This window comes from Hydractinia symbiolongicarpus, chromosome 11, assembly GCF_029227915.1.
Source record: "Hydractinia symbiolongicarpus strain clone_291-10 chromosome 11, HSymV2.1, whole genome shotgun sequence".
In the NCBI taxonomy this organism is placed as follows: Eukaryota; Metazoa; Cnidaria; class Hydrozoa; order Anthoathecata; family Hydractiniidae; genus Hydractinia; species Hydractinia symbiolongicarpus.
In genome coordinates, this window is record NC_079885.1 from 23994309 (window position 1) to 24006992 (window position 12684).

At 32.7% G+C, this 12684-nt stretch overlaps 1 protein-coding gene across 1 annotated transcript; it reads right to left on the reverse strand.

Moving 5' to 3' along the window:
- Positions 1-228: 228 nt before the first annotated feature.
- Positions 229-10882, reverse strand: LOC130614222 (diacylglycerol O-acyltransferase 1-like). The gene is made up of 16 exons (XM_057435645.1): positions 10615-10882; positions 7799-7886; positions 7048-7088; positions 6441-6523; positions 6285-6337; positions 5693-5795; positions 5189-5299; positions 4858-4914; positions 4311-4414; positions 4083-4121; positions 3752-3793; positions 3458-3502; positions 3067-3179; positions 2490-2555; positions 2271-2358; positions 229-1764 (listed from the first exon to the last, which is right to left on the reverse strand). The coding sequence occupies exons 1-16, from the start codon at positions 10809-10811 to the stop codon at positions 1561-1563; spliced, it is 1434 nt and encodes a 477-aa protein (XP_057291628.1). The 5' UTR covers positions 10812-10882; the 3' UTR covers positions 229-1560.
- Between the last annotated feature and the right edge of the window lie 1802 nt (positions 10883-12684).

The window sequence follows — 12684 nt, forward strand, 5'->3', positions numbered from 1 at the left end:
ATTGTTTAAAGAAAAAATCTTCCAAAGCTAGCCGTTGACTTTTGACTAATGGTTATTTCATACGCAATTCATTTTGTGTTTTCGTCTTTGCCGATATAAGTCAAATAATTAGACTGCATTCTTGAAATTTGACGATGTCACGTCATGATCGTTTTTGGCGTAACAGCGACATTTTGTTGCTAGGGCTTGTTGCTAGGGCGGACTCCATCCAGTGAATAGAAAAACAACTTTATGTTAATTAAAAAACATTTTTATCTTTTCAAAAGATGTGAATAAACAATTACGTGTGTGAAGTTTCTAGCAAAATACTTTATTTATAAAATCTAAATAAGAAAATATCCTAAAAAAAGAGAATAAAAATTTGTTTTGTATATTAGGAGCCTAAGTTATATAGCCGGATTTTCACTCGGACAGAACGTAATAGATATAGTGCTAGCTTTTAATTGGTCAATTTCCTAATTTTTCATTTTTATCTGAATATTTTTAACCAATTAGCTTAATTCTCATCAGAACAACCAATCAGGGCGAAGCAAAAAAACTTACTAACCAATCAGGTTCTGTTCTATGAGTGAAAATGAGGCTTGATAATTTGCTTTCTCTATACCTGTCTGTACTTTTTAAACTAAAGCGAAGTGTTGGAAAAGTTCCTCTCTCTTAGTATATCGAGGTGTCGTGGCGAAAAAGCTTACAAAAATTCAAAGAGTGAAACATCACCGTGTTGTTACCGTCTTTAAAACAATTAAAAGAACGCGCTTGGCAGAAATTGCAAAAGTTACAACCGATATACAGCTAGCTAGCAATGTGTGTATGACAGTGCAAAAAATTTAAAAAATGCACATTAATAAAAGGGAAATAATTTTTTTGCGAGTAGTAATTTTCGCGAGTTTAAATAAGTTTATTTCGCAAATTAATATAAAATAGTTTCCTCATAAATTCAAATGCATGCTCAGAAAAAGTAAGGCATGGAAATTTAAATATAAAACCATCAATTTTCACGAAGTGCACTTTTAAAAAAAAATATATCAAACACAAAATTTCGCAAATTTCAATTTTAGCGAAAATTAATTCCCTTAAAATGACAATCATAAATAATCAAGCCTAGGCACACTAATCCAAACTAATTAAGCCGTTAGAAAGCTAGTCACTAACATTGTTAATGTTAAAAAACCTTACCCTTTTTATACTAATTCTTCTTGAATTCGCGCAGTAAGTTGATTCCCTAACCGTTGCAGTCACATTCTTTTTTCGCTTTTTTTGATCCTGCGCGAAAATTAATAGGCGCAAAAATTAGTATAAAAAAGGAATTAAGTATCTACCAAGTCTAAATAGTTACCGACAACAGCATACATAAGATTTTGTTCAAACGCCCACATCCAAAAGATTTTTAAACGCTAAAACACAGCCACTATATCCTAAGTATATTTCTTTTTGTTTCGATAAATATCTCTTTTTTCTTTCGCTTTTTTTTATAAATACCCAAAGACCAACATAAAATCACCAAGCATGTTATTCTCTTCCAGTTACCACGCGCTGGAAATGAATAAATCCCAGAATGTTCCTTTAGTTCGGCAAATTATGCACAACCAGGTAGTCATGGTAATACATCATAATGGCCATAGGCTGGCCGATTATCAGAGACAGCCACACGACTATGTTACCCCACGGGTTCTTCATGTAAGATGTCATCACAGCCAGTGGAACTTGCATAAGCATTGACATGAAAGCCCAGGGTTTTAACATTCTTAGTGGAATGCTCACGATGTACTAGAAAAGACAAAATACAAATGTTAAAAAATAAAGAAATTAAAATCTAAAGAAAATTATCTACTAGTGCAAGTAATTTTACTTGGTTTCAAATGGATGTGTCATCTTAGAATGAATCCAATGTGAGATTACCCTACTGCTCCTACCTTCCGGGTACTAATTTTCGCGAAGGGTATCTTGAGGTATTTCTATTTCACAACTTTGGCCAAAATCCGCAAAAAAACTACGTGCGAAAAATTAGTGACATTTTAGGCAATCTTTAGCAAATTTATTCAATACAAATGGTAATGAACTTTTGTTGTAACAAAAAAGTATTGTAAAGGCGGGTATTCACTGAACCGGAATTGGTCGAAACGAGAATTACTTCCTACTTTTGCATCGATCAACTCCACAATTTTCGTTTAACTCGTCTCAAGGTGTTTAGCTAGCGCACAAGGAGTCTACAATATTCTTTAAAAAACCTAAAAAAATCGTCAGATAAAAAGAAAGTTGAATTTCTTTCATACCTCGTGAAAGAAAGCACTGATGAAAAACACAAACAAACTGGCTTGTATCTTGGTGTAGCCATTGCGAAGAAGTGGAGCATAAACATGTCTAAAAGTTAAGAAAAACAAAGCTGATACAAAACGTCTGGGAGAACTATGCTGCTGTAATTTGATAAAAACGTAAGCTGATGCGAAATTTCTGAGAGAACAGTGTGGTTATCATCCGATAAGAAAACATACCTTTTTGCCCATCTGTGGATTGGTATATTCCAATTTTGCCAAAAATAGGTGATGTTTGGTGAATTCCTAAAACACACGAATTTTCATATTGAGCGATGCCTGTTGGTTGAAACGTGCTGTAATCCACTGCGCCGTCTGTTTTAATGAGGCACATTTGTTAGGACTCCTCGCATTGTTATTGATATGGCTGGTTTAAAAGCTAACCTTATTTTGATGTTGTTTCCTAATGTTTGAAAAGTGCCTTTTTCTAGACTCTGTAGGAAGCAAATTGGCATCACAGCAAAGGCGGAATGCTAAAATGTTGTTTGTTAGCCAGAACTCGTAATAACTCAACTTTATAGATATTATATGAAAGATAATTAAATTCCCCACCCGGCAGTGCCCAGGTTCACGTACGTTGCGGTAGCAGGTAGGCAGAAATCGGGTTCAAAATCGAGTCAAAGAGCTAAGGGGGGGGGCTATTTTTGCAATAAGCAAGTGAAGGAAATCTAAGGGGAGCAAGAAATTATCCCACTCATCCAGGGTCTGGCATAAGAAGCTACTCCAGTAAAGGTAATTTCGGTTTAAGAATACATACCACCAGTCTTTATAAAACGTGCGATCACCAAAATAAATGAGTTCCGACACAATGTTGAGAAAACTGTGAAAATACGCGTAGAAAAACATCAACCACAGAAAATGATTCGGAATCTAAAAACAGAAAATATGTTTTCAAATATTGGATTAAAAATCGAACGGTTTGTTTTAAAATACACCCAAACTCTCAAAGACAAGAATTAGATTGCTATTTGTAAATCCTGTTGGTTGAATTAAATTTCCAATATTTCTGATTTAACGTAGCCAGTATTTTTAAAGATAAACATCTCTTTAGTCTATTCGCGATAGGGCTAACTGTGTCGAAAATCAGTACTTGCACCTTTTTAAGCACCTGAGTAAGTCTAGCATGAAAAATCACAAAATGAACTTACAGCCAACTTCATAATTCTTTCGAAAAAACGAGGAAAATCCAATTCCTAGAAGGAAAAAGTAAACATAACACTTCATGCAGCCTCCACGTTCTAAGTAGCACTCACATTTCGGTTAAAAGCAAAAATACGATATTCTAGCAACCCTTTCACCAAAATTTTCTCTCCACCGTTGAGTCAAAAGCTAAATATGCTAAATAAACCTTTCGTCAGTGCACCAACCAAAAAGAAAGGTATTGGATATCGCCCTGAAGAAGAAGACAGGAAAGAAAATAAATCATTATACAATGACGTTACCTGGAAAGGCTTCAAAGAATGTATGACAGTTGGAACAATCCACTAAATAAAAGCAAAAAAGAAGTTTCAATTACAAGCAGAATGAACGGTAAATCCAAAAAAAACCTCTATTGGCCTAATAACACGTTTATGAGTTTATAAAAAGTCAATCAGATAGTTAAAAAATGCATACGAATACATTGATTGAAATAAACGAGGTGATGCATTTGCTGCCTCGCCTAATCCTGACTCCTTAATAAGAATTTACATCCAGATTTTTATAATTACAAATTGTTAGATGAACTATACAGGGAGAACGTAAGTCCAAAATACTTTTTATATATGCACCTACCTGTTGGCCAAGAGCAAGAATCAAAGCATTGAGAAATAGCTACAAAAAATATACAGATAAAATTAACAGGCACAAATTCTCTGTACAGTGTTTAACCGTATTTTATCATTATTAATCACATGGATTTGACATAAAAGATCATCATCAGACACGATTTGAGAAAAAATACACAAACAGATGTCTGTTCGGCGTTGTTACGTAGTCGATAGATGTAAAAACTCAACTTACTGCTTCCAATATTCTCCTCACTAAGAATCGAATTCTTATTTTTGATGTTCGTGGAAAATTCAGTTCATAGCAATATGTGGGCGCCACAACAAAATAGTACATATCTAAATAATTCAAATAAAATAGCGAATAACATATGAGATATTTTTACGTTGAGAGATTTTCGCATTTTCACGTATTTTGCTACAAAATAACATACATGCGAAATTTCAATTAGGCTTTTAACCGCGTAATTCGGTTCTTCTATTAAATTTCTAATCTTTAAATCAAAATTATGATAATCTTTGTGTCATTTTACCTCCGTTAACCCTGAATTTTGCAAGATGAAAATTCTCTTTGTTTTTTCTAAAAATTTCTCCGTCGGTAAGGTACGCTTCTAGCTTTTATTGGCAGCAGTTTCTAACAAATCTCGGTCTCGCATTTTACTGTAAAAAGATCTCAGAAATACGTCAGCCCTCCCACATTGAGGACTGGAGAAGTTTTTTTTCTGACTATCACAATCTGAACGTGCTAGACAGATATGAATTAAAACTTAATTTGACCTCACCTGCTTGTGTGAGATTATTTGGATAGACAACAGGTCCAACAGGTTTTAAATCTGGATCTAAAGAAAACAGCTCAAAGTACATGCTTTTGTGGATACATGACCAAAAAAGTAGGATTTTATTATTTATTTTAACAAAATTAAGAAGCATATACAATAAATATCTGGGTATGACCATGCCATGTCAAGTATTAGGCAACAAAAGTCTGAACAGAAGTTGATGTTTTTATAATCGCGTAAGTCATCACATTTGAAAGTCATTTAATATTTTACTGCATAAGTCACAAACAAAAAAAAAAACACAAAAAAAGCAGAATGCAATATTCGATTTTACCTTTTTGACGTTTCACAATCTTTTCTTCTCTGCACCATCTATTCACTGCCATATAGGATATAAGTTTTAAAAAGATGGAAGTATACCAACATAGAGCGACAGTCGCAAACCCTACAACAAATAACAATAAATAAATTAAAATTTTCCACCTTATGCTTTAACAGACCTTGTGATAAACATCACAGATTGGGAAAAGATCTGGGAATGCACTGGCTAATTGTTGTATCACCAATGAGAGGGAGGTTGACAATTCTGTCCACGGTCAGACTGTCAATAAGCTAGCAAGAAACAAGCAAAGCAAAAATTGTTGTGGATAGACCCCTTACTGCTGATCAATGCATGGTTAAGAAGTGATAGAACCTTTACATAACAGAAGGAGGAAGTATGTTTCAAACATGACACTTCGTATATAAAGGCAAGATCTGTTATACTTTACAAGAGATAAGTACAAAGAGATGTTGATTGATCATTCTTAAAAACATATTAAAATGAAGGAACACATACATGGTAGCGGTTTGAAAATTACAACCACAATAGTCGGTATCACAATTATGCATGCAAGGTTAAACACATGAAGTATAAAACCTGTCCGCTCAGAAATCTTTTCCTGTAAAAGAGAAATAAGGAAAAGATTGGCGAACATATGACAATACAGTTAAACAACAACAAATATGCTGACAGCAAAGCCAATTCTTGAACTTTTCCTTACATATTTCGTATTTTTTAACAGTACTTATAAAGTGAAGAAACAATTAAATGGAGGTGATGCTCACAGGCCTTAAGGAAAGCATACTGGTTTAAAATTCTTTTTTTTTTGTTGAATAGAATTGTATTAAGCATGGGTTAATCATTGGGGTTATAAGGTAGAGTGTGGAACAGGCTGTGGGTAACCATGACACATATTTTTGCACGATACAAAGCTGTCTTTTGTTTGAGGATAGGCTGCAGGTTAGTTAGATAAGAATAATTTCCATCTCTTTCATAATGTTCGACTATACTGGATGCAATGATCAGTTAAACTTTCGGGAGTGAAAATTGGGAAAATGTCAAACTATTTTTCTGCGAATGGTTTTGTACTTGTTAAGAATATTTATACCTTTTCAAGACTTTTTTCCACGTAAAAGGCAATTTGTATAAATATATTGGAAGCTAAAATAAAGCAGTACAGTTTTATTAACAAAAAACTATAATCATTAATTATACTGAACGATTAAAAGATTACCACCATGCAGGGATAAAGAAGGGAACATACCTAGCACTAATGTAGTTGATGGCCAACTGTATGGCTGTTCCATGAAAAGAAAAATAACCTGAGGATCCACCAAAACGCCATATCTGAAGTACAACATTGCATATAGCATGTAAGTGATCTTTCAAATTGATACCAGAAAATTATAATATCACAAATCTTAATATTAGGATTTGTGATATTGCCTTAAGAGGCTAAAAACACAAGCCAAGTCTATAGCCAGACTTGTTAAGTTAACATGATTCTTTTTTACAACCAAAAGAGGTCTCGTTATGTGGATTGTGAAAAGATTTTATAATATTTTACAAAAGCAATCTATAAAACAAATTTTAATTTAAAATTTTTTTTAAAAAATGTAAATAAATTCTACTTTTACCAAAGAATGACTAAAAAAGTCACACAAGAATTTAAAAAATTATTAGTTAAATTTTTTTCGCATTTTGATTGGTTAATGTACATAAAGTATACGATTGATTAATTATCTTCATGAACCTTTTTTTTTCAAGTCAAGTTTTTTATTCACTATTTTTCGAAATAACGTGCCTCAACAAAAAAGTGCTTTAATTGCAACTAAAATTGCATTAAAACAAAGAAAACAAAGTCGACTTACTTTAATACATTATTTAATGCTACTCGGAAATTTGATAACACCTAAAAGTGATGCAACAACAAACTAAATAAACACTTCCAAAAAAACACATTTTAAGCAACATGCACATATACTGAAGATATACTTTAGGGGAAGAAACTGTTGTACTTTATCTTTATAACAAAATTTTTTGGTGGGGAAAATACTTTCCCAGTTCTATGAAATTAAACGTTTTTGCAGAAAAAGAACTTTTGCAGTTCAGGAAAGTGACGAATTTTCCCATAGAAAAAATTTTAGTCCTCACAGAAGTGCTATATATACAACTAATTTCAAGGATCTTGAGCAGTGGCATTCTAAAAGCCCAATTTTAATTGAAACTATTTTGGGAAATTTTTCAGTTTGCCAAAAACAAAGAGTCAATTTTGGAATATAAATCTAGAGGTCAAGTTGTTTTCTCCAGTATTCCACATTGTTTTAAAACCTATATTTCTTTTAAACTAAACTATATATATAGACATGGTGACTTGAGATTATGCTTAGTAACCAAACTCCTAGACACGCTATATTTGTCTGAACTGTCCCAAAATGTTTGTAATTCTGACAAAATCGATATTGGAGACCAAAGTCAATGACACATTCAGACTTGTATATTATACTAAAAAAAGATGCTTGATATTCAACTTCCTCACATAAGGAGGGAAAAATAAAGTTTGTAAAAAAGCAGATACAGTAAATATAACATAATGAAACAACAAAACAGCCTTAAACTTACCAATAAAAGCAGGCATAAATTTATAACTCCTCTGTAGTTATCAAATCCGGAAGAACTTGAGAATAAGGAAGGACTGGTGTGATGCACACTAAAAGAATATAATAGAAAAATAAAACAATTTTGTTTCAAAAAACATCCATAGTTCAGAAAAAACCATTTTTAAATAATGTCATATCAGTCCTGTCTGTACAACTGAGGATATGCTATAGGGTGTTTCAACAAAATGTGTACATATTAAAATAACATGGTGATTAAATTTCTAACTTCTTACCCTAGATTCAGAAAAATGTTACCAATTTTGAATTTTGGTATTCTGGTTTCTACTGAAACATTCAGTGGCGGACAAATTACTTTTCTGTCTCTGGTATGGAAACTTTTCCTACTTTATTTTTGTAGGTAACACAAAACAAAAAATGTACAGAATCATAAATAAATAGAAATTTGTTTTGACCATCAGACTTTGTAAAAAGTACTTCCAAGCCATATGTATGTTTCATAGAAGCAAAAGGTGCAACCGTAATGTGTTCTCACATGCAGTACATTTATTACCAGCAACCTCAGTCTGAAGTATTGTTTAAGGATATTTCACTGAGAAATATATCTTGGTCTTATAAAAATTCATATCAAGCCCTGTTTTCCAACAAAGGGCATGTATATTATAACACACGTGTATTATACGTCTCAGAGTTTCAGAATTTATTATCAAGGGTTGTAAATCTATGTAAATCTTGACTGATATTAAATTAATTTCTTCTTGCAAGTCTACCTAATAGGTTTGTTTTTGCTTTTGGTTTTACTCATTGTTGCTAATAAGATACAGTGAAATTTAAGTAGCTACTATAGAGATACAATAGTAGCATGTAATCTCATTTTTTATCAATTTAAGTTTTTTATTATTAATGTTTTTGTCATCATTAATTAAGTCTTCTTGTATTAAAAAGATATAAAAGGGTTAACTTAAATTGCAGCATAAGAAGATTCGACTTTCAACCGCTCACACAAATTAATTTGCACAAGCGTTTCTAATCAAATGTAGATTACTCAGACAGAGAAGTTTATAATTAAAAACAGATTTTAATGGTCGTTCAGCATTTACGTTTTTCTTAATACTGTAATAAATATTACTTAAAGTATAGTCTGATGAAGACCTCCAATACTGTAAGGAGGTCGAAATCATTCAAAGAGTCGTTCATGTCTGCAATTTAGGGCTCACGGAGTAAATTTTACTGACAAAAACTGCTAGACTGAGATCATTAAGATTTAAGCATAGGATATTTATATAACATAAAATCTGATTGAATAAAACTATGTACAAAACATATATGCATATATATTAAAAGTTAAAAAAAACATTAGAAATAGTGCTAAACTAGTTGTTAGCCCATGGAAAAATCCATGGGTTCGCCCATGTATTTAATATAGATGAAAATCAATCAAATGTTAAAAATTCAAGATTAACAAGCAATACTGAACATATATTGATTTTCTTTGCCTCATTCTCACATTAATTACATTTTTGCTTTGTAATCTGCAAAAACAATTCGAAATTTTGAAAATATTCAGATTTCCTCTGAAATAATCTTTTCCGAAGTAAACTTAGTCAAACACAAACAATATGACCAACACTAAGGAGCAATCAGATACAGTTAATCATAGTGCTGTGTTTTTCCTGCGCACAGAAACAGAGGTTACTTTCCGCTTAGTTTGTTTACATTTTTACCTCCATTTCTGCGCGTGCATTGGGCATTACGTAATCACTTACGTAATGCCCAATTACGTGATTCCATCTATTAAAAACTGGGCTTGAGAAGAGGGTGCCAATAAGCCGCAAACGCCCGCATATATACGGGCAAGTTTGTGCCACTTTTTGAATTAAATTGACAGTTGTCCGCCGAAACCGCTCGCACTTTCCCGAACAAGCCCGGAACATTGCCCAAATGCAACACCTTTTAACATAACATGGCTGACGATAGTTGAAATAATGCGTTTGAAGAGAAAGGAGTTAATAAAGTTTATATATAAGTTATTTATCAGGTAAATCTTATCAAAAAATCATAAAAAAACAGTTCTTTTAAGAACTTCGCTACCACATAGTAAGTTCATTTTAATTTTTATACTTTTTAAAAAAATTCTTCGAGAGTCATTTGTGGTGAATCTTCTTTTTTTTCGGGCATTGTTTGGGACTATGCAGGTTTTTTCAGGCAAGTACCTGATTTTTTTCAAAACACCGAAAACACCCACACTTTTTACGGCGTATGCCGCTTATCGGCACCCTCGTGGGTTGAGTTCAAATCTTTAAAACGTAATTTTGGGATATAGATAGATAAAGAGTTATATATTTTATATGGCTAATTAATTAGTTCCAGGGTGAGTCTTCCAAGATTTATCTGAATGTGTGTATCTCACTAATGGAAATCTGCTAAAAGAGTGGGGGGAGGGGTCTGAATCTTAGTAAAAATATCCCGCTAGCAGGGCCCAACATTTTTTTGAAGGCCCCTAACCATTAATTGGAATGCACTTTTTGCTAGCGGCTTGCCTCCTAGTTAAAATACAAAAAGTGTCATCTCATGAGGCATGTTTTACTCTATTGAGAAATGGGACTCACTTGATCAGGTATAATACCAGCTTAGTTCCAATTTTTCTCTTAGTTAAAATTTTAATTAAATGGCACTTCGCTAACACAAGTCATTAGATTTTTGCCACTATGTTTTTATATATAGGAAGTGGATGATTTAATAATGTGTATAGTAAGTTATGCCAGGACTGCAGTGGCACAAGTTATTTTGTTAAAAGTATATTAAAAAAATAAAGTTAACCTTTTTAATTTGTTAAATAAATTCAGTTTTCTCTCCAACTTAGCTTCCGATTTCTGCTTCTGTATTTGCTTTTTTACATATCCATTTGAGGCACTTGAAGCACCAACACTCATGCTTCTTCCCATTTTGTTACTTCTATCGTCTTCTTTATATTCATTATTATGGCTGAATGACTTCTGGCGTTTTAAACTGGCCATAGTGAGATGCGGTCTGGTACGCTTTCGTTTTCGGAATGTTTAGAAATACAGAAAATACATTTTGTACTTCGACCTGGATAACAAAATATCGGTAGTTTCTTTGCGTATCTTTATCTGATATATGATTTGATGTGGTGTATACCGGCAGATTTTTTTTACTTTTGATATAAATCAGTGCCGTAATAACTGGGGGAGGCAGGGGGCACAGCCCCCCCCTTCCCTAATAATTTTCCTACTGAAAAAAAGAAAGAAAGAAAGAAAGAAAGAAAGAGAGAGAAGAAAAAAGAGAGAAAGATTTAGTGTCATTTCTTCAAAAGTTAGATAACCCAGGAAAGCTACTTTTGTGTGTGACGTTATAAAAGTTGGAATGCCTGCTACAAATGCATTTAGCAAACAATGTTTTTCAGCTTTGAACCGCATTTTCTAAAAAGTGCCAGCACCCCGTAAAATTTCTAGTGTTCTTATCGTTTTTTAAATTATTGTAGTCGTGTAATGTAAATATGTATATATGTCTTTCTACCTTTTGGTTTCTGATGGAAATTTTTATCTACATTTTGAATCCAATAAAACAATGCAACTTTTCTAAATTACAAAAATATCGAAACTTTCATCGTGATTTTTAACTATAAGATCGATGACGCCTTGAATGGTATTTTCCGTCAATAGAGGTGCAAAATTTAAAAATTTCTGGGTAGTCACTATATACTAGCTTTTAATATAAAATGTATGATGTAAAAAAGAAGATGGCAGGAGACAAGCCCCTTGAGTGAGCAAAACATTTACAGTCACTTGATATTCGCTACTCTTAAATATAAAATAAAGTAATAGTATATAATAATTCATTATAATAAGGTAAACTTTTCTTGCATTTTGATTGGTTAATCTACATAAAGTATACGCTATATTTTAATTTTCTACCAGAAATCAATTTCACAGTGCAAAGGTTTATATGTTTACTTTGATTGGCTGAATAGCGTGCGTATTTCTAAGTTATTGTTTTCCTAAAAAAGAGATTTATAACGCCTTGAAGGACTTGTTTGGTTCGATTATTCAAAATAGAGAAATTTATCACGAATTGTATTACACAGTCAAATAATCCTGCAATATTTTTATTTGCTGCTGAACAAAGAAATTTATGAACCGTGACAGAGATTGAACATTAACAACCGAGTATACCAAATACAAAGATTTTTATGATAAACTAGTTATCGAACTCTTTCTCCAAACATATCGCCATATTTTTGGTTTTTAAATTTTCTTAATGCTTCACTCACCTAAGTCTCGTGAAACGAGAATATAAAAAACTCAAAAGAATTATGTTATTACTACGACATAAAAAGTCACAATGTTATTATTTAAAAATATCTTGTGTTGTGACGTGTAGAAGTTCCAATTTCTTCACAGCTTTAAAAAAATTGAATGAAATTATTTATTCTCGTCCCGAGGGTTTGTTGACAATGTCAAAGCCGCTAAGGCTTACTTGACGGCTACTGTCAAAAAGGCAAAAGCCCCTGGGGACGAGGTTGTGAAAATATATTTTATGTTCTTCCACTTAAGAAAACATGCCACAGAAAAGGTCCTCCTGGACTAATCACAAATGTGTACAATATTTTTGATATGGTTGACCCTGGGCGCTTATTTAAGAGGGCGGGACATACTGCAGAGGCCGAGGATGGGAAGGTGTTTTCAAGGAAGTAAGTTTTGAGCAAAATATGCTAAACCCGACATTTTTACTGTCAGTTAATGTTGTTTCAACTTATTTTATACATTCCAATAGTAAGTTTGTCTTGCCAATTATTGTCATACCGTCTCTGCTTTAGAACAATTCATTCAACAACAACATAAACAAGAACCATCATGTTGAAAGAAAGTT

What these genes read in the sequence shown, in the direction of transcription:
- LOC130614222 (XM_057435645.1), bottom strand. Translation starts at nt 10,811, where the DNA reads ATGGCCAGTTTAAAACGCCAGAAGTCATTCAGCCATAATAATGAATAT. An exon ending in GCATTAAATAATGTATTAAA is followed by an intron (nt 6,524 to 7,047) that starts GTAAGTCGACTT and finishes GTTGTACTTCAG; the next exon opens with ATATGGCGTTTTGGTGGATC. An exon ending in AAAGAATTATGAAGTTGGCT is followed by an intron (nt 3,180 to 3,457) that starts GTAAGTTCATTT and finishes TTCTGTTTTTAG; the next exon opens with ATTCCGAATCATTTTCTGTG.